Source organism: Chlorocebus sabaeus, chromosome 23, assembly GCF_047675955.1.
Source record: "Chlorocebus sabaeus isolate Y175 chromosome 23, mChlSab1.0.hap1, whole genome shotgun sequence".
In the NCBI taxonomy this organism is placed as follows: Eukaryota; Metazoa; Chordata; class Mammalia; order Primates; family Cercopithecidae; genus Chlorocebus; species Chlorocebus sabaeus.
In genome coordinates, this window is record NC_132926.1 from 31,372,997 (window position 1) to 31,395,264 (window position 22,268).

At 39.2% G+C, this 22,268-nt stretch overlaps 1 protein-coding gene across 3 annotated transcripts in view; it reads left to right on the forward strand.

The window, feature by feature from the left end:
* The window catches only part of DCTN4 (dynactin subunit 4), a 45,734-nt gene extending 25,000 nt beyond the window's left edge, over window positions 1–20,734 (forward strand). For all 3 annotated transcript variants that reach the window (XM_008015022.3, XM_038005911.2, XM_073010577.1), the window contains exons 9-13: window positions 5,855–5,928; window positions 9,452–9,506; window positions 10,848–10,955; window positions 13,551–13,648; window positions 17,822–20,734. In XM_008015022.3, coding sequence (XP_008013213.2) covers window positions 5,855–5,928; window positions 9,452–9,506; window positions 10,848–10,955; window positions 13,551–13,648; window positions 17,822–18,035 — 549 coding nt within the window. In that variant the 3' untranslated portion in view covers window positions 18,036–20,734. The remainder of the gene's footprint in view (window positions 1–5,854; window positions 5,929–9,451; window positions 9,507–10,847; window positions 10,956–13,550; window positions 13,649–17,821) is intronic.
* Window positions 20,735–22,268: the final 1,534 nt, after the last annotated feature.

The following is a 22,268-nucleotide window of genomic DNA, read 5'->3' on the forward strand; positions in this document are numbered from 1 at the left end:
AAAGAAAGAAAAAGAACGGGCAAAGGAACATCGAATTGGTGGTTCAAATAGATGACCTGGGCTCCTGCCTGTAATCACAACACTTTGAGAGGCCAAGGCAGGAAGATCACTTGAGCTCAGGAGTTTGAGATCAGCCTAGGCAACATAGTGAGACCCTGTCTCCACCAAAAAAAAAACAAAAAAAGCCAGTGTGGTGTTCACACCTGTAGTCCCAGCAAGTAGGGAGGCTGAGGCAGGAGAATTGCTTGAGCCCAGGAGGTTGAGGCTGCTGTGAGCAGTAATCACACCACTGCACTCCAGCCTGGGTGACAAAGCAAGACCCTGTCTGTTAAAAAAAAAAAAAAAAAAAGAATGTATGTAGTAAGATAGTAGATTAAAATCCAGATGTATCAGTATTTACATTAAATACAGTGAACTAAATGCTTCCATTAAAAGACAAACATAGTCTAAGTAATAAAGCAAATTGCAGTGGCCCATCTATATGTTTATTACAAGAAGCGCAAACAGGAGAACTCAGAAAGGTTGAAAGGAGAGAGAAGTGGGAAAAATATTGGACAAACACTAATTTTTTTAAAAGAGGGATAATTTGTTTTAAAAAAAGATTCAATTTACAAAGAAAATATAACCATCTAAAGTCATATGCACTGAAAAACAGACTCAAAATATATAAAGCGACATTTGAGAAAATTACATAAATGGACAAATCATTTTGGGAAATTTTGACATCTCTCAGTAACCTAGAGAACAAATAGATGAAAATCAGTAAGAATCTAGAACATTTGGAGAATTTAACTAGCAAACTTGACCAAATGAGCATATATAGACCCCTGTATGCAATATCTGCAGAATATTTGCACTCTTTCCAAGTGCATACAGAACACTTACAAAGGTTGACTATATACTGGGTTATTAGAAAGTAAGTCTGAACATTTTTCAGAAGATGAATTTTTTTTTCAGTTAAAAGAAAGTTTTTATTAACAAGAAAAGATTTCTTTAAATCATATTTATACTTTAATAATAATACATAGAGTAAGATGCTCGATAATACAAGGTTTTCTCTTTTGAACACTATTTCCATTTAGTACTCTTAAATATGTTTGCTTGTTGCGTGTTTATATTTTAACAGGTAAAAGTTATGAATTACCAGGTATTTTGCTGCCTAACTACACTGGAAAATGAAAATTTATAGAATTTTATCATTAGATCAGAGTTTTAAAAATCAAAGGATAAGGATTTGTTTAAAATCTTTTAACATTAGGGCATTATACCTTTTTTGGAACAAATATAAATTGCAGAAATTATACAAGGCAATTTTTTATCAGATATCAATATTTAACAATGCTTTATTTAGCTGAAATGTTATTTCAGTTGAAAAAACTATCTCCAGTTACAAAAAAAAAATCAGGAACTTCACTGGATTTAATCTGCTTTAGAAATGTCCTAAGAAGCCTTAAATATTTTAAGTAGAAAAAAAAATTTTTAAATAGTATGTTATACTATTATTGTGGTTTATATACATATATTAAATGGTCTTTTTTATAGGAAACATGACTGGAAGTTTATCACATTAAACACTGTAAAATTAAAGGCAAGAGCTAATTAACTTTTAGCAAAAGTACTCTGTATGCAACAGTTGCAAATATCAAAGCTATTATTTACCAGTTAATAATTGCCTGATATAAAATATAAACAAGGTACATTTACTGGATTGTTTTCAGTTTGCAGCTGCCCTCAAATATCCCAGATAAGGATTTCTCATAAATTAAAGCTGCAGTACAATTCACTTAGTGGTTAGTTAGGCCGATCCTCCCCGCCATTATCCTTGTTCTTCCCCAACACCCCCAACCCCTGCAGTGGCACCATACTTTTAAAAACATAAGTACCTGGGGTTTGTGCTTTAGATCAAGACATCATTTGCATAATTTCAAATGATAGACAACTTTTCATGTAAAAATGATGTTTTGTGGTCATAGTTACTTCAAAAAGTAATTGTTTTCAAATAACCTGACGTATCATACCTTAGCAATTACAAAACCATGATTTGGACACATGGCATTTGTAAGGTAGACAAACGTGCACTGCTAAAAGATGTGAACAGCTGTTCTTCTGCTTAAGCTTAGAGTACTGTGAAACTTGGGTAATGACTTTATTTTTTCAATTAGCATAACCAGCCCATGGTACAGCATACTAAATCACAAAGTACAAATCCAAGGAAGGTAATACCTTTGCTAAGTTACAGAATTTTGGCAAATCAATACAGGTCTCTTTAATATGATAAAACCATATTTTTATGGGAGTCATATATAACTTTAGTGATAATTTTCACTCCGAAAATATTTAAGTGCCAGCTGATATTATTAAAAACATTATGATGGTTTTTAATGGTTTTTAATAGCAGAGCAAGTTATTTTATACAAATTAACGTATTTTAAACTACACAATATCTCTTTTTTTTTTTTTTTTTTTTTTTTTTTGAGGCGGAGTGTAGCTCTGTCGCCCAGGCTGGAGTGCAGTGGCCGGATCTCAGCTCACTGCAAGCTCCGCCTCCCAGGTTCACGCCATTCTCCGGCCTCAGCCTCCCGAGTAGCTGGGACTACAGGCGCCCGCCACCTCGCCCGGCTAGTTTTTTTGTATTTTTTAGTAGAGACGGGGTTTCACCGTGTTAACCAGGATGGTCTCGATCTCTTGACCTCGTGATCCGCCCGTCTCGGCCTCCCAAAGTGCTGGGATTACAGGCTTGAGCCACCGCGCCCGGCCCACAATATCTCTTTTTAAGTGAACTCCCTTGTGCAAGCTGTTAAGAGTATCCAGCTGCAGAGCAATGCATGTTTCGAGGAGGTGGCTTCGCTCAATTGTGGGGTTGGTACAAAGCCAGGGGGAGTTCCAGTGTGTTGAAAAGCTTTAAAATTCTATTTTAAGGAGATTCATTGTCAGTACCAATTTCCAAGGACTTCTTTAAAAATTGTTAAATTTTCGCGTAAATACTGGAACCCTCAAAATTAGACAATGAATATTCAAACAACATTCATTTCAGATGATCCCTTATATTTAGAAGCCCTGCATCTTGTTGTTTTGATCAGAAGTCATATAGCCTTACACCAGCTTATTTTTTTTAAAATTCTACTTAAAGTGTAGGTTTGTCGGGAGACTGAGACAGAAGCATTGGTTGAATCCAGGAGGCGGAGGTTGCAGTGAGCCGAGATTACGCCATTGTACTCCAGCCTGGGCAACAAGAGCAAAACTTGTCAAAAAAATAAATAAATATAGGTTTGTTGTAAATAACAAAATATATAGTCAGCTTGGAGAGACCGGGGGCACCCACCCAATATTGTCTACCAAGTTTCATGATCATTTCTTTGCACATGCTGCTGCTGTCATTGGAGTCCCTATGCTTTCTCTGCTGAGGCTGTCAGCTGGAAGATGAAATGATTAAAGTATATTATTTGATCACAATGTAGTTAAGTTAGAAATCAGTAATTTCTTTATAGCAAAACTTACAGGATACAACTAAGGCCATGCTTAGCTATACAGTATATATTAGAAAAGAAGAAATATTAAAAGATTAGTGACGTCAGAATGCATTTCAAGAAGTTAGGAAAAAAAAACAGCAAAGTCCAGAGAGCGGGTGTTAATAAATTAAGAAACCAACATAAAATACAATAAATTAAGATAAAATACAACAAATTAAGACACCAATGTAAAATACAAAAGAGCAACAGAATCAGAAGTTGATTTCTTTAAAAAGATTAGTAATAGAAATAGTTATATAAATTTATATAAATATGGTTATATAATGCACCATTAATATAGTAATATCTACCAAAAGTAAAGTTACCTTTTGTCTCATCAACTTCACTTTTAGGAATCTACCTTGCACTTCCACAAATACAAACCAAAATATGCAGAGATTATGGTATATCCACACAATGAGTACTATAAATTTATTTAAAAGAATGCGTTAATATGGGATACATTTTTAAATGCAAAAAGCAAAGTGCATGGTAGGTATGCAACTTTTGTATAAAAAAGGAGGGAAAGTACAAACGTACATATAAACAAAAGTATGTCTACATATATGCAGACATAGACCCATGCATGTGAGAAAATTTGTTATATGCTAAATATGGCATTGTAGATCACTGGGGAAAGAATAGGCTATTACATTTTGCTAGGTCAAGTGATTATATGGAAGAAAATAAAATTGGGTTGCTACCTCACCCTACACAAAAGTTTATTTCAGGAATGTTGGAAATTTGAAGAGCCAAACTTCCAGAAGAAAATACAGGAGAATACCTTCATGACTTCTGGGTAGGGGAATGTTTCATAAGTAAGACAGAAAAGCACAAACTATAATGTAAAGTTGTATATTTTACTTCATTAAAAGTAAAACTTGTACCCTCATGCCAAAGAAAACCCATAAAGAAATGAAAAGATAAGCTGCAGACTGAGAAAAGTAGTTTGCAAGGTATATTATTAACAATAGATTAATATCTAGAATATGTAAAGAACTTCAGCGAATCAGCAAGGAAATAAAAGTAACCAGCAGATCCTCACATTCAAGTTATGGCAGAGGAAATCCCAGTAGCCAATAAATATGAAGGATATTCAGATTTATACACTAATCAGGGAAATGTACGTTAAGACTGCAATGAGAAAACGAAAAAATAACTGCAATGGAATATCATTTCATAATCATCATATTAGTCAGTTATATTGCAGTATCCTTTAAAATAGCAAATGCATACACCCTTTGATCTGCTCTTAGGAAACTGTCTTACAGATACTTAGACACTTAGGAGATAGATTATTGTACTAGAACACTCATTGCTGCATTACTTACAGTAGCAAAATAATGGAAACATCCTGAATGTCCATCATTTTCTATCTTATGTAAGTTATAGAAATTGTTACAGTGGGACACAGAGGCTCCTCTATATGTACTGAAATGGAATTAATTCCAAGATAGAGTAAATGAAAAAAGCAAGAGAATAAATATAAAATGTTCCGTTTTGTGTTATTGTGAAAAAAGCAACATGATGTATGCTTGTACTTTTATGTGCATAGGCTATCTGGGGAGAGGAACAAGGGGACAGACAGATAATGGGTAATCTTTACACTGGACACCTTTTTTGTACTGCTAAAAAAAATTTAACCAGGTGTATGTAGTACTTAAGAAAGTAGTAAATAATAATTACTGTCCCAGTACAGTGGCTCATGCCTGTAATCCCAGCACTTTGGGAGGCCAAAGCAGAAAGATTACTTGAGCCCAGGAGTTGGAGGCTGTAGTGAACTTTGATTGTGCCACTGCACTCCAGCCTGGGTGGCAGAGTGATACCCTATCTCAAAAATAATCATTGTTACTGTACTTTAAAGCATGGGATCTGAAATTTTACTACCTGGATTTAAATCACAGTGTCCATTATTATTGGCTCTATGAAGTTGCACAGGTTACTTACCCTTCCTGTATACCATTTAAATCATCTATAATATGGCAACCTTAATATAATACCTCTACCTAGCTCATAAAGTTGATGTGATACTTAAATCCAGTTAAACCAGTGAGCACGTTGTCTTGCACATACAGTAAGTACTCAGTATGTGTTAGTTATTTTAGTAGTTTTTAAGTACCACAGAGGTATAATAATATTGGATAGTGTGGTTGCACATATCAGGAAGTGCAAACATCTTTTATAAACTTCGGTTGCTATACACTATTTCAAAAACTTATGGTCTTATATCAGAATAAAACAAAACAAAATTCTCGTAAATGCTATCCTTCTGAATTTAGCAGCTCTATGGATCAACAAAGTGTGTTGTTGTCTTCTGATACATACTGTATTTGTTTTCTTTTTAGAAATGTGAACATAATTTGAGCAAGCCAGAATTTAACCCAACATCAATCAAATTCAAAATCCAGCTGGTTGCTGTGTGAGTATTTTGGGATTGGTGTTTTCAGTTACTGTTTTGAGTTATTTTGGTTTATTCTTCTTCCCCAGTGTGAAGTGTGTTTACTCTTGGCCCCCCCAAAAAATAATAATAATTACATCAAAATCATCTTGACATTCTGTTCCGGTTTAGGTTTTGAATTTAGTTACATGCCACGAAGTTTAAGATAAATAGATTCAGGGGTGTTGGGGTCAGGGACACAGTGGCCCAGTATGATCTGGAGCAACAAGGTATATTGATTATTTGGTGGAAAGTTGCTAGTCATCGTTACAAATTACAAAGTATCTGAGTTTGGGAATAATCCTTCAAAAACTTAAAAAACAATACAGTATAGCTGATTGAAGAGTATCCCTGTAACAATGTTCATTTTACTTACCTGTGTTATAACACTTCATTGGCTGGGATGAAAGTGATTAAGTCAGTGTTAACTCTCTGGGACTTGTGAGTAGGAGAGAATTTTGTGTATAAAAACTACCTATCAGGCTATCTCAGTGGTCCTAATTAGAGACAAATACTGCCACTTAAAACTTACCCAGTGGTCATCTAACTAAATGTAAATTTTTCGTGTCTCACCATACTTTTCTAATACATACATTTTTTTAAATTACGTGGCAAACAAAAATATTTTCAAAAATTAGGAAAGTATTGTCTAGCTTTGGAGTAAGAGAACCGTTCTTTAGCAAGGCAGGAAACCCAGAAGCCATTAAAGAAAAGAAACACCTTTGACCTTAGCAAAAAGAAATAGTGGTTATAAAAGATGAAATTAAAGCCAGGTGCAGTGGCTCACACTTGTGATCCCAGTGCTTTGGAATCCTGTCAGGAGGATCACTTGAGCCCATGAGTTGAAGATCAGCCTGGACAACGTAGTAAGACCTCATCTCTACAAAAAAATTTTAAAATGAGCCAGGTGCAGTGGCATACACCTGTAGTCCTAGCTACTTGGGAGGCTGAGGTGAGAGAACCCCTTGAGCCCAGGAAGTCGAGGCTGCAGTGAGCTATGATTGTGCCACAGCACTCCAGCCTAGACAATGGAGCAGGACTCTGTCTCGTAAGGAAAAAAATTTTTAAAAGACAAAATTAGCAACAAAGTCCTGAGACAAATAGTAAAGCAAGAAAGAATATTTGGCAGTCATGACAAACTAAAGTTTAATATCCTGGGCATAGAGAATTCCCAGAAATTGAAAAGATAAAAATAGGGAGGCAGTAAAGAGGAATGTGGAACAAGGGATTTGGACAGGTAGCTTATGGAAGAGGAATTTCTTTTTTTTTTTTTTTTTTTTTTTTTTTTTTTTTTTTTTTTTTTTTTTTTTTTTTTTGAGACGGAGTCTGGCTCTGTCGCCCAGGGTGGAGTGCAGTGGCCGGATCTCAGCTCACTGCAAGCTCCGCCTCCCGGGTTTACGCCATTCTCCTGCCTCAGCCTCCCGAGTAGCTGGGACTACAGGCGCCGCCACCACGCCCGGCTAGTTTTTTGTATTTTTTAGTAGAGACGGGGTTTCACCGTGTTAGCCAGGATGGTCTCGATCTCCTGACCTCGTGATCCGCCCGTCTCGGCCTCCCAAAGTGCTGGGATTACAGGGGAAGAGGAATTTCAAATGGCCAGAAGATACACTGTATATGGAAAGAAACCAAGACTCGATAGGAAAAGTTTTAAAAAGTAATTAGCATCTAGTACTTATGAGAATGTGGGTAAACACATATTTGCACACCTTGTTGGTAGAATCTTGAATTGCTAGTCTTTTTGAAGAGTGGTCTGGAAATATCAAAACAAATTACATAGACCTTTTAACCCAATAGTACTATTTCAGGAATGTATTCTGTAGAAACAAAAGCACCAATATATAAAGATACATTTCCAAAGATGAATATTAGAATATTTTAATGGCAAAAAACTGCAAACAGTTTAACCAACAATTAATCAGTGTCAAACTGATTAACCATTAACAAGGAAATAGTTGGTTAAATTGAGATAACTTGTACGGTAGAATATTATGCAGCAATTAAAAATAAGTATTAGGAAACAAAAAGGTTGGGAAGTGCATGTCTGTTGAGTTAAGAGAAGCTAGGAGGGCCAGGTGGAAGGTCTGTCACTTACTGTTTTTGTCTAAACTTGTTTCCCTCCTCTCTGAAATAGGAATAATGCCTTCTTCTTGGGGTTCGTGAAAAGAATCAAATGAGTAATTATGTTTGCAAATGCCTTGTAACTCAACATAAAATATGTTCACTTTCCTAACTATTCTTATTTAATACATGATTGGTTAGGAATAGAGAAACCTACAGAAATGGCACATGTGAAGTCTGGGATGAACTCCTTTCTTACTTAAGAGTTATACTCATTACAGAAACCCTGAATGGCAGCCTGTGCTTAGTATCAATTTCTTAAGCTTGCTTTGAGAAAAAGTGGTTTTTTTCTGACATCATTTTAGAATTGCCTGGCTCTCTTACTACAGCTTCTCTGAGGCCAGGTGTTTACCTCATGCCTGTAATCTCAACACTTGGGGAGGCCAAGGCAGGAGGATTGCTTGAGCCTTAGGAGTTCAAGCCCAGCCTGGCAACCTAGTGAGTCCTCATTTGTACAAAAAATCAAAAATTAGCTGAGCATGGTGGCACACACATGTACTCCCAGCTACTTGGGAGGCTGAGGTGGGACTATCACTTGAGCCTGGGAGTTCGAGGCTATAGTGAATCATGATTGTGCCATTACACTCCAGCCTGGGTGACAGCAAGACCCTGTCTCAAAAAAAAAAAAAAAAAAAAAATATACACACACACACACACACACACACACACACACACAGATGCTCTGGTATCAAACCTCAGACCTACTGAATTCAGATTCTTAGAAGTGGAGTCCTTACATTTCTTTTTATTGTTGTTGCTTTTGTGTGTGTATGTATTTGGTTTTTTTTTGAGATTCAGAAAGACAAAAGTTTCTTAAATTCCTGTTAATTTGCTCAGGTAATCCTGCTGGTCACCATGAAAAATAGCTCGTTTAAAGTTTAAATATCTGATCTAAGATGTACTTTTTCCCCCACTTGTAGTGTTTCTGCAATAGATTTTGTATTACATTAATGTATGCACAATAATTAACATTTTTGTGAGCTTTGTTCCAAGCACTTTTCAAAGCATTTTTGCATGTATTCTTCACAATAACCTCAAGTGATAGATACCATTATTTTCCTCATTATAGAATTGGGAAAACCAAGGCACAAGGAGATAAATATCTTGTCTTAGTCATTACAAAGCAGTATCTTGATATATACATGCTAATCTGGGGCCTGGGCAGTTTGAAATAGAAATATACATAAGATTTCAGAAAGAAGTCATACCAGTTTGGTCTTATGTCTTTTCTTAAGTTCTTACTGTGATGATATGGTTCATTAAAATTATTTTTCTCTGATATGTTCTGATTAACATGAAATCCTTTATGTACTGCACAGCTTTAAAAAATAATAATAATTTTAAGAGACTCCAGTGAACATTAATGCATTTTTTTATTTATGCATAGCAATTATATTCCAGAAGTGAGAATCATGTCAATTCCCAACCTTCGCTACATGAAGGTTAGTACCTTGCTCATTAACAGGAAGAAAAAGGATTGATCAATGATGTCTGTGTATGTGTATGTGGGTGGCTGTGTGTGTATTTGGCACAGGATCCAGAGAGCAAGGGATAGAAAAGAAGACAGTTTGGGATAATAAAGACTTTAAATTTGTTGACACTGAGATCCTTGACAACAACATCTTTGATGAAAAGTAGGGAGACGGAGCAGAGTGCACATTATATAATGTCAAGGTGAAATTCTGGGTGGGGAGAATGATGGATCCCACAGGCATCTTTTGTTCTTCTCCAACCTAGAGATTCTCCTCGATCTCCTGTATGTTATGTTTCGGGTACTAGGAATCAGTTAGATTTCCAGATTTCCATACCACAGCCCTTCTCTTCCTCGGAGTCCTCATCTACTCCCCTTTTCCAGACACACGCCCAGTGAATTGTAGAATATTCTGCAGCAACCTCTTTAACTCTTTCCTTTCATGCTGCTCCTGAAAACACAAATGTTTATCATGTGGTCCTTCATTTGAAAGATTTGTTTTGCTTATCTAGAGAGAGTACCAAACAAGGACAAATTATCGCAGTTCAAGAAGTCTTAAAAAGTTTTTATAAGGTTGGGCATGGTGGCTTATACCTGTAATCCCAGCACTTTGGGAGGCCAAGATAAGTAGATTGCTTGGGCCCAGGAGGTCAAGACCAGCCTGGTCAACATGGGGAAACCTCATCTCTGCAAAAAATACAAAAAATTTGCTAGGTGTGGTGGCACACACCTGTGGTCCCAGCTACTCAGGAGGCTGAGATGGAAGGATCACCTGAGCCCAGGAGGTCAAGGCTGCAGTGAGCCACGATCACACCACTGCACTCCAGCCTGGGCAACAGAGTGAGACCTTGTCTCAAAAATAAATAAATAAATAAAAATTTAAAAAAGTTTTTGTAGTCTTGGTGTGCCATTTTTGCTCTGTTAATGCATCAGACTGGCGTGTGACTCCCATGTTTTATTTATGAGGGCCTTCTTTTCAGTCCTTAAATGGCAGCCTGGGTGAGACAAGAGTTTTAACTTTAAACAATCACTTAGATAATGAGCATTCCTCAGAATTTCTGGATCTAGTAACTGGCCCTCTCAGTGGAATCTGTCCCATTTCCTTAGTGAAATAGCAACTCCAGAGAGTATTTGGTCTAACATATAGATAATAGAACAGGGATCAGTAAGCACGTAGAGAATACAGTGATGTAGAGGTATAAGTGGGCGCCATTGCTCAGGAGTAATGGGGGGGAATGGAATTTTGTGAAATACTTGGTATAGCAGCTAAGAAAGTGGTGAATGTCTGAGAGATGTGTTTCCTATTCTCCAGGAGAGCCAGGTCCTCCTGACTCTTACGAATCCAGTTGAGAACCTCACCCATGTGACTCTGTTGGAGTGTGAGGAGGGGGACGCTGATGATATCAACAGCACTGCTAAGGTAGGAGCATTTTGCCTCAGCCTGACTGACCCTCACTTTCCCTGGAGTGTCCTCATTTGACCTGGCTTAAAAGACTCCACACTCTCCTTTCCGCATCTAGTCAGCATGTTCTTTTGATTCCACCTCCTAAATTTTTTTACTTTATCCTGAAACACACTGCCCTATTTGAAGGCCTCATCGTTTCTTACCTGGACTGTGACAATAACTTCCTAACTGACCTTGCTATTTTTATACCACCACCTCCATTTCAACCCATTTCTTCTCTATTGCCACCAGCGTGATACCTCTAAAATCTAACTCTTCGCATGCTGGTCCTTTCGCATTGCTCTTGACTGAGATGATGTCCAGATTTTTGGCATAGCATAAGAGCTCCTTAATGACTACTTCTCTCTGTTCATCCAGTGTGATCTTCCTTCAGATCCTCAAATTTAGCATTCCCTGAATCATACATATTAGTGGTTGTGATCCAGACAGATCCAGTGGGTTATAAACTTTGATGCTAGAGAATTGTGTATGCTATTCGTTTTACCTAGAATGCCTCCTTCCTATCCTGACTCCTCTAACATACATGCGCCTTCAGTCTCTCAGTCTCATACATTCATTCTTCAACACTTGTGAAGTATCATTTCCTTTTAGAAATGATACATTTAAAATCATTTAGAAGCTGGTATGCCTCCTCTAGATTCCTCTACCTTACAAAGAGTATACATAACATAGCACTAACTAGGCTTGGCATGGTGGCTCACGCCTGTAATCCTAGCACTTTGGGAGGCCGAGGTGAGTGGAGCACCTGAGGTTAGGAGTTCAAGACCAGCCTGGCCAACATGGTGAAACCCGTCTCTACTAAAATACAAAAATTAGCTGGGCGTGATGGCAGGTGCCTGCAATCCCAGCTACTGGGGAGGCTGAGACGGGAGAATTGCTTGAACCCAGGAGACAGTGGTTGCAGTGAGCCGAGATCGTGTCGTGTCACTGCACTCCAGCCTGGGCAGCTGAGCGAGACTCCATCTCAGAAAAAAACAAAACAAAACAAAAAAACCACTAACTAAATACTAAAGTGGGTGATTTTGACTCTCAGTGTGAGTTGAATGGATGTAATATGGCCTCTTTATATTTTGCTACTTCTAGTACTTGAAATTTTAGAACAAGAGCCTTTCTCTCTAGATCGTCGATTACTGATTCATAATTCAGCTTGATATTTATAATAAAAATGGTTTAAAAGGATGCCTATATCTTTAGTTGTTATTCAAATATTATTAGAGAATTTCTGTCCTCTTTTTCTTTTTTTTTTTTTTTTTCCTGCTTTTTAATGATTTCACTTACAAGCATCACCTCCAAAGACTTTTTTTTTTTTTTGAGATGGAGTCTCGCTCTGTCGCCCAAGCTGGAGTGCAGTGGCGCGGTCTCGGCTGACTGCAGTCTCCACCTCCCAGGTTCAAGCGATTCTCCTACCTCAGCCTCCCAAGTACCTGGGATTACAGGTGCCTGCCACCATGCCTGGCTGATTTTTTGTATTTTAGTAGAGACCATGTTGGCCAGGATGGTCTCAATCGCCTGACCTCGTGATCCACCTTCCTTAGCCTCCAAAGGTGCTGCGATTACAGGCCTGAGCCACCTCACCTGGCCACTGGTTTTTTTAAATTAACACTAATAAGCAGCTCCAGTTAAGACAGGGGCAGAAATAAGTACCTGATTCATAAGCACAGCTTGTCTTTATCTCTCTTTATACCTCCCTTCCCACATTTGTATCTATCATTAGAAATTTGATCTACATTGTTAACTGTTAACCTCTGACACAGCAAAGTTGAGGCCTAATTACAACTTAAGTCTGAAGAATGCTAATTGTTTTCCATGACCATAAACACCCAGTATGTCATGTGAGTTTATGTATCAGGTACCAGGAATCAGCTGGCACCATGTCAAAAAACATTGTGTTGGAGCCAGTGTTTCTCCTTTGTGTTGTTCTTAATGATGGACTGTTTCAGATGTACCAAAAAAAAAAAAAAAAAAGAATATGGCAAATACCCATTTCTCCCCATCCTCTTAAGAAATAAAACATTAGGGTCAGGTGCAGTGGCTCATGCCTATAATCCCAGCACTTTGGGAGGCCAAGGCAGGTGGATCACGAGGTCAGGAGTTCAAAACCAGCCTGGACAATATGGTGAAACTCCATCTCTACTAAGAATGCAAAAAATCAGCCAGGCGTGGTGATGGGCACCTGTAATCCCAGCTACTTGAGAGGCTGAGGCAGGAGAATCGCTTGAACCCAGGAGGCAGAGGTTGCAGTGAGCCGAGATTATGCCATTGCAGTCTAGCTGGAGCAACAGTGCAAGACTCTGTCTCTAAAAAATAATTAAATAAAACATTAAAGACACAATTGAAGCCCCCATGTTCTCCCCAGTTCCTCATCGCAGACCCCATGAAGTAAGTACTTACTTTCTCTTAAAACCTTTGTTCTTATAAACTCCATATAAGTAGTATATATGTTTCCTGAAACTTGCTATATGTTTCCATTTGTCTAAATCAATGTCATACTTTGCTATATTCTGTCACACTGGTTCCTTCTCAGGCAGGCCTCTTTGTGTTGCTCTCCAGGTGGTGGTGCCTCCCAAAGAGCTCATTTTAGCTGGCAAGGATGCAGCAGCAGAGTACGATGAGTTGGCAGAACCTCAAGACTTTCAGGACGATCCCGAGTGAGTGATCTTTTTGTGATCCCCATACCACAATTGGCTGATACAGAATGCCTACTTATATATCCAATTTTCTTGTCTGGATTTTTTTAAATTACTTTTTTCTTCCTGTTTCTAAAAATAATTATTGTAGAAAATTGGGGAAATATATATAAGACCATGAAGAAGAAAATAAAATTATCCCACCACCAGAGATAAACAGCATTAACATTTTGGCATTTGTCCTTCCAAATATTTCTCCCCTCATTGGGATCATTCTATAGATACAGTTTTTTAGCCCTTTTCACTTGAATATATTTTCCCATGTTAGTTTTAAAAAAATTTTAAGTATATGATTTTAATGGTTGTGGACAGGATACAATATTCTGTCCCTATAGATTTATCACTGGGTTTGTTCCACACCCCCACCCCCTTGGAGTAATTAATAGATTTTACTCTCTCATACCTAATAACTGAAAAGAACCAAACCTTCCACTAACTGGGAACTGTGACTATCAGAGAATTCAGTCTATAGACTGAATGATTTCAATGATTTCAACAGATAATTTAATACAAAGAATTATTCACTTGTGTAACTTAAAACGTGAAAAAGAACGCTAAAGTAGCAATTTTATGCTACTTCATGGGCATAAAATTTCAAAGAGAGCTATTTTATGAGCCAGCTACCACCCCTCGGGTGGAGGGAACAAAGGGAAATAGTTAGAATTATTAAAATTTAGAACTTAAAGAAGGAGCCCCATGTAGCTGAAACTCGGGCCTCCAGTGAGCTGAAGGGGAATACTGCTTGCCTGGTCCTGGCATCTCATGATGGCAAAGGAGGGGTGGCGTGATTATACAAGAATTGGAAAACTTCAGCTGCTTACTGCCACTTCCTCCTGGGTAAAGAAGCATTGCTAGGCTGGGCATGGTGGCTCACCCCTATAATCTCAACATTTTGGGAGACTGAGGCAAGAGGATTGCTTCAGCCCAGGAGTTTGAAACCAGCCTAGGAATATAGTAAGACCTCGTCTCTACGAAAAAAATTTTAAAAATAGCCAGGTGTAGCAGCGCATGCTTGTAGTCCCAGCTACTCGGGATACCAGGGCGGGAGAATCAGCTGAGTCCGGGAGGCAGAGGTTGTAGTGAGCCGTGATTGTGCCACTACACTCCAGCCTGGGCAAGAGTGATACCCTGTCTCAAAAAAAAAAAAGACATTTTTGGAGTGATGGCCACAGGGAACAGGGACCACAAGCAAACAGGAATCTCTAAAGGAAGAGCAAGACCCTTCCTCCTCTAGACTTCTAGTCTCCCTTTAGAGCCCGCTACTGACAGAACCTGACAAAGAGCCAGCCAACCCAGCAGATACGGTCTGAGCAGAATCCTGCGTCACACAGCAAAACAGAGAGAGGTGCGATTGGGACTGAAAAACAATAGCTTAATAAACTGGCACACGGAACATTTACGGTCTTTGTTTTGTTTTTTGAGATGGAGTCTCGCTCTATCCCCCAGGCTGAAATGCAATGGCGTGATCTCCTGCTCACTACAACCTCCACCTCCTGAGTTCAAGCAATTCTCCTGCCTCAGCCTACTGAGGAGCTTGGATTACAGGCGAGCTTCACCACGCCTGGCCAATTTTTGTATTTTTAGTAGAGATGGGGAGTTTTGCCATGTTGCCCCGGCTGGTCTCAAACTCCTGACCTGAAGTGATCCACCCGCCTTGGTCTCCCAAAGTACCAGGATTACAGGCATGAGCCAACATGCCTGGCCCATTTATGGTTTTTTGACAGAATGATCAAAAGCTTTCTCAACAAGATATTAGAAGAGATAACATAAGGTGGGTTAGAAAAATAAAGTGAAGCCAGGTGTGGTGGCTCACACCTGTAATCCCAGCACTTTGGGAGGCTGAAGCAGGCAGATCACTTGAGGTTAGGAGTTCGAGACCAGCCTGGCCAACATGGCGAAATCCTGTCTCTACTGAAAATATGAAAATTAGCCAGGTATGGTGGCACGCGCCTGTAATCTCAGCTACCCAGGAAGCTGAGATGGGAGAATCACTTGAACCCTGGAGGTGCGGGTTGCAGTGAGCTGAGATCGCACCACTGCACTCCGGCCTGAGCAGCAGAGCCAGACTCCATCTCAAAAAAAGAAAAGAAAAAAAGAAAAAGAGAAATAAAGTGAAGGCAAAGGTGAGATTAGTGATTACCAAATGTGGGTTAACTCCAAAAAGCACCAGGTCAAGTGTTGTTTTGTTTTGCTGTTCGATAGCATTCCAGACCCCAACCCCAGAGGATTTTTTTTAGCAGGTCTAGCTAGGGACCAGAAATCCAAATTTGTTTTGGAAAAGCTTCCCAGGTATCAGTGGTTGCCTGGGAAATTAAGGATAAAAAGAAAGACTGACGTTTTCCTTTTTACCATTTTAAACTGTTTGAATTTTTTTTTACGTGACTTATACAAATCAAAGGTTTGGTTAGTTACTGTAATACAAAATGTACTGAGTTGTACAATACAAAATGTGTTCTCTGAAATCCTTACTTTATGTGGGTCCTTAAATTAATTAGGTACAGAAATTTGTTAAGCCAAGATATATTTCTGGAATGATTGTCTGAGATATCAGATTTTAGCCTGAATACATGATAGAGTAATTAGAAACTGAATTGATTATATTTTACATTAGATTTAATAGAACTGTCAGATTTTGTAAATATGTAATCCCAGTAACCTTTCTTAGAGTAACTGAATATCATTTGGATAGTAGACAAATTCTGTTTATTTCATTGCCCTTTTACTTTCAGAAACTACGTTATTAAAGCACAAACTTTATGCACAAATGAGGGGAAATTGAAATGGAAACCTCAATGAAGAGACATTTTTATGCTAAATTTCCTAATTACATAAACTATTTACAAAAACAGTCCTGATTTATGGTGTTCCAAATTTCCCTTAAAGCATTGAGTTACTAAAACTTCCCACAGTATGGCCAGGCATGGTGGCTTATGCCTGTAATCGCAGCACTTTGGGAGGCCGAGGCAGAAGGATCGTTTGAGCTTAGGAGGTGAAGGCTACCATGAACTATGATTGTGCCACTGCTCTCCAGCCTGGGTGACAGAGCAAAACCTTGTCTCTAAAATATAAAAATAAGGCCGGGCACGGTGGCTCATGCCTGTGAAATACCAGCACTTTGGGAGGCCAAGGCGGGTGGATCACATGAAGTCAGGAGTTTGAGACCAGCCTGACCAATATGGTGAAACCCCATCTCTACTGAAATTACAAAAATTAGGCAGGCATGGTGGTGTGCGCCTGTGGTCCCAGCTACTCAGGAGGCCGAGGCAGGAGAATCGCTGGAACCAAGGAGGTGGAGGTTGCGGTGAGCTGAGATCACGCCACTGCACTCCAGCCTGGGTGACAGAGCGAGACTCAAAAATATAAAATAAAAAACAAAAAAAAACTTTCCATGGTATGAGTCTATGTTCTTTAGAAATATTACCACATTTGCACAGAGGTGAATGTAAAGGGATGTTTGCAGCACCATTGTTTATAATAGAGAACACTTGGCAGCAACCTCAGTATGTGTCAATTATGGTAAACACATAATTGAATACTATGCAACCATTACATAGAATGTAGACAGTCTGTATATACCAGCATCAAAAGATGTTTGTGATAAACAGTAAAACAAGCAAGTTATGGAATAGTGTGTACCATCTGCATTGGTTAGAAAAGCAGAAAAGTATAAGCTCATAGAAAAATATATGGCCGACATGTTGGCTTATGCCCGTAATCTCAGCACTTTGGGAAGCCAAGGCAAACAGATCACTTGAGCCCTGGTGTTCGAGACCACCTGGGCAACATGACAAAACCCCATCTCCACCAAAAATACATATTAATATATAAAGCTAGCCAGGTGTGGTGGTGCATGCCTGTAGTCCCAGCTACTCCGGAGGCTGAGATGGGAGAATTACTTGAGCCCGTGAAACAGGTTGCAGTGACCCAAGATGGAGCCTTGCACTCCAGCCTGGGTGACAGAGCAAGACTGTGTCTCAAAAAAAAAAAAAAAAACTTGGTAGGTTAAGAACAAAGTGTTTATAGGTCTTTTATGTGTGCTGAAGGAAAGAATAAGGTGAAAGACTTCTACTGTAAGTCTTAGTGGTTTGGCTGATTTTTTATCTACCTAATACTTGCTTTTTTTTCTTTCCATAGCATTATAGCCTTCAGAAAGGCCAACAAAGTGGGTATTTTCATCAAAGTTACACCACAGCGTGAGGAGGGTGAAGTGACCGTGTGCTTCAAGATGAAGCACGATTTTAAAAACCTGGCAGCCCCCATTCGCCCCATTGAAGAAAGTGACCAGGGAACAGAAGTCATCTGGCTCACCCAGCATGTGGAACTTAGCTTGGGCCCGCTTCTTCCTTAAAAGGTTCCATTGGAGGGCAGATCCCAAAGGACAGTATCACCATAAACCTGCGTTAAAATGCGGAAGCTGCTGCTTCATTAGGCCTTGTTTATAACGATGTACCCATGCACTACGGAATTCTATTGCTAAGAAAGTGGGAGCATAGGCAAGACATTGGGAACACAGGGTAGCTGCTATTGCTCTTGCTCTCACCTCTGTTGACGCCAGTAAGTCTGTGTCTCCCTCACTGAGCCCTGCACATTGAATAACAGCAGCATAATTCCATCTAGGAAAGGGGATGGGTGTTCCTTGGAGTGGCATTGTATTTACCACCTGAGAAACTGACTGTACTGTCTCTTGATCTGATCTCACTAAGGATCACAGTGTCACAGATGAAACTTAATAACCCAAAGGTGGACCTGCTGTTAATGATGCAGCATTGGTCACAATGTACCAACTGCTTTCTGCATTCCATTAAATACCATCTAACAGTCTAAAACATCCCTTCACTTGCCATAGTGGCTGCCATTTTGCTATAGATTTCCATATAACCAAAAAATTGAATTGTCACATTATCTTTAGTATTGTGATGATTGGAAAAACCTATGAAGTTGTTAAGGCACTATCATTTGCCCCCTTTTTCTAAGTGAATATGGGACACTTATTAGTTGTTCTTAATTTTTTTTTCCCAATAAAATATAGATCTTTTAAGAAGAATTTGAGAAGCAAGCAATTACACGTCATGTCAAGGGGGTAGCAAATTCCATTCATTTTCAATATTGCCACAATACCCAGGGATTAATGCTGCCACAGGGGGGCAATCTCTATTTGTCTTACTTCCCACCCCTTCCCTGTTCTGCCTCTGTAACTCAGTTAAGTTGTTCTGTTTGGGACCTGGAAAAGAACCCAAAGAAAACCTGAGTGGACAGGTTCATTTCTGGAATGCAGAAAACATTTTAAAGGTTAGATTTTTAGCATATTCTCAACTAGCATTCTTTCCAGTGAGTTGAGGGGGAAATTAACTAGTATAATCTCTTGAATCCAAAACTGGATATTAAGAACTTTCCCCCTTACTAAGTTTAAGACTTTTGTCGCCGGGCGCGGTGGCTCAAGCCTGTAATCCCAGCACTTTGGGAGGCCGAGACGGGCGGATCACGAGGTCAGGAGATCGAGACCATCCTGGCGAACACGGTGAAACCCCGTCTCTACTAAAAATACAAAAAACTAGCCGGGCGAGGTGGCGGGCGCCTGTAGTCCCAGCTACTTGGGAGGCTGAGGCAGGAGAATGGCGTAAACCCGGGAGGCGGAGCTTGCAGTGAGCTGAGATCCGGCCACTGCAGTCCAGCCCGGGCTACAGAGCAAGACTCCATCTCAAAAAAAAAAAAAAAAAAAAAAAAAAGACTTTTGTCATATGGTGAGTCAAATAAGACCATTTTGATTGTAAACCATAAAATAGTTCAGCAAGTAGCCCACAATTCTGGCCTAACAGCAGACATGCTGTTTTCACTTGGTATCCTGGAGTTGGGTTGCTAACCTTAATTTCTATGATGTTTTCTAAAATGAAACTTGACAAAGTAGACCACCAGCTGCACCGTGTTTTCTATAAAAGTATTGTTAGTAAGTGGCCAAGAGACTTGAGGAAAATACAGATTTTTTGTTTACCTTGGTCTTGTTTTAAGTCTTAAAAAATTAAAGTTACATTATAATGTAGAATACAGATGGGACATAGTCCTTGTAAGCTTCCCTTGAAAATGTTTTAAATATTTAGGAAGCTTTTAAAAGACACTAAATTGTACTAGTTGTACAAAGATCAAGCCAATTTTATGAAACAGTCCCACAGAGTAATAATATATGTGATGCAGTGTGAGAAAGAAAATACTCATCTCTAACATGATGGTAATAATAAGGTTTAGCCTCTTAGGAGTTGGAGCAGGGGGATGGGTAATTACAAATTTGCAAACTATAGAAAGAGTTTCATTTTTTTATGACCCCACAGAGTCTCAAATTTTTATTTCACTGCCTGCTAGAGACTACTGTGAAATCACTGCTCCATATTTGCCAGTGGAGGAAATGGGCATCAGAGTAGAGAATACTTCTTATGTTTACACATTTGCATAGACTACACACACATCATGCGTTTATGGCAGGCAGCTGGCATTTGTTCCCAAAAATAATAATGTTGAAGTATGGGTGGCATCATTCCCATATACAGAAACACAAAACACTTCGATCGTAAACTTGTTTCTTCAGAAGCCAAACTAACTTGCAGAATAATAGAGCCACTGGTTTAATGTTTCCTCAAGATAGGTTTTAGTGCAAGCTAGTATTCTGTATGTCTGTAGAAATGGTTCAACACGTGCAGCTGGTGAATTAGGAATTGTATTTGTTGCCTTTTTTATATTAGATGAGATGCAAACATTTTAATGCTAGTCAGTATGCACCATCACAGGAAAGTTAGATCCCATTAGCACTTGAAACTAGACTTTGGGAAACTTAGGCTAAGTTCATTTGGATTTGTTATTTGATTCACCTACTGAGCTTTTCTTTTGTTTGAAATGCTTATCAGCATAATGAGCTAGGTGTCGTGCGTATTTGTGAAGAAACATCCTTTTTGGTCCCTTTTGGGACAGAGAGGTACTCCTTGATCTTTATGAATGACAGGTTGCTGTTTTGCCTTATTGCTTAACTTAATGTAGTGAAATAAAGCAGACAAAGCTTGAGCGTGTCTTTTGTTTGCTCTCATGTATATACTATGGAGCATGGCTCAGAGCCAAAAGACAGGCGTGGAGTTAAGAGAGTTGGTGGGGCATGTTTCCTTCCATTCCTTTAAATGAAGTAATCTAAAGTCTCTTAGCAGGTTAGTTCACCATAATATGTAAGTAGATGTTGCTTTGAACTTCTTATATACATATTCGCAGAACCATTATATAAATGTGCTTAGACCTCTACCAGTTTTTATCCTGGGTCAGTGCTTCTAAAGATATCCTTTGCAATATACACAGCAGTCTGCCTCCACCAGTGGCCATTCATCCACCTTCATCGGTAGCTTCATAACTCTTCCTTCCCTCCTCTTACTTAGATGAATTATTCATACTCTTCCTGTCTGAACCCAGCCCCACCTCTTAACACTCAAGCTCATCCTCTTACCTATTCACAGACAGCATTGGCAGCTCTCCCCTTCCCTTTTCCATCAGCATGTGATTTCTCTCATCTTAAAAAAGAAATTGGCCTCACTCTCCTCTTCAGCTGCCACTCCATTTCCCTATTCCCTTTACAGCAAAACTCTAACTCTGGCTGGGCATGATCGCTCACACCTGTAATCCCAGTGCTTTAGGAGGCCGAGGCGAGAGGATCATTTGAGGCCAGGAGTTTGAGACAAGATTGAGACCTTGTCTCTGTTTAAGTAAAAGTTTTTTAACAAAAAAAAAAAACAAAACAAAACAAAAAAAAAACACCCTAATTCAACCTTCCAGTTCTGTCATTCTCACCTGAACCCATTCCAGTTAGACTGTCACCGCCACCACTTCGTCAAAACTGCTCTTGTCAAGGTCACTAGCAATCGCCACACTTAAATACGGGGTCAGTTCTCAGTCCTTAACTATGCAATTTTTCAGTAGATCTGACAGTTTCTCTCTCCCTTCTTGAAAGGCTTCACTTGGTTTCCAGAACACAACACTCCTGGTTTTAAGGCAGAGCAGGGACCCCCTCTTAGGAGGCTTGTGGGCCCCTCCACGCATGGAAATAAAAGAAAATCTTGAGTTCCTTCAAGGGGATTCTAGGCACTTAGCTAGCCGGAGAAGTTAATGAGCACCTTAATAAGTAAGAAAGTAATAGTCGCTGAAAACAATAGCCAAGGAAGTCAGAGATGTTTTGTTCCCTATAGAAACTAAGGGTAACATCAGATATGTCCCCAACTTTTCAGAAAACTGCACTCTCACCAAACAGATTTAAACCTCAGATAAGGGGAAACAGAACTGAACTCTGACCACTGTTCATTGTTCTGAGTTGCTTCCTGAGGGGCCTGGAGGAAGTCATGCCCATCTGCCAGAGCTAACATTCTTTTCTGTGGATCCCAAGTTTAGACAGCTTCACTGCCTCAACCAATCATAAATCAAAAAGTCTTTGAATCCACCTAAGACCACCTAAGACCTTTGAGCCCACCCCCCATCCCAGCTTTGAGATGTCCCACCGTTTTAGGTCAAACCAATGTATAGTCTCTATGTATTGATTTATGACTTTGCCTGTAACCTCTCT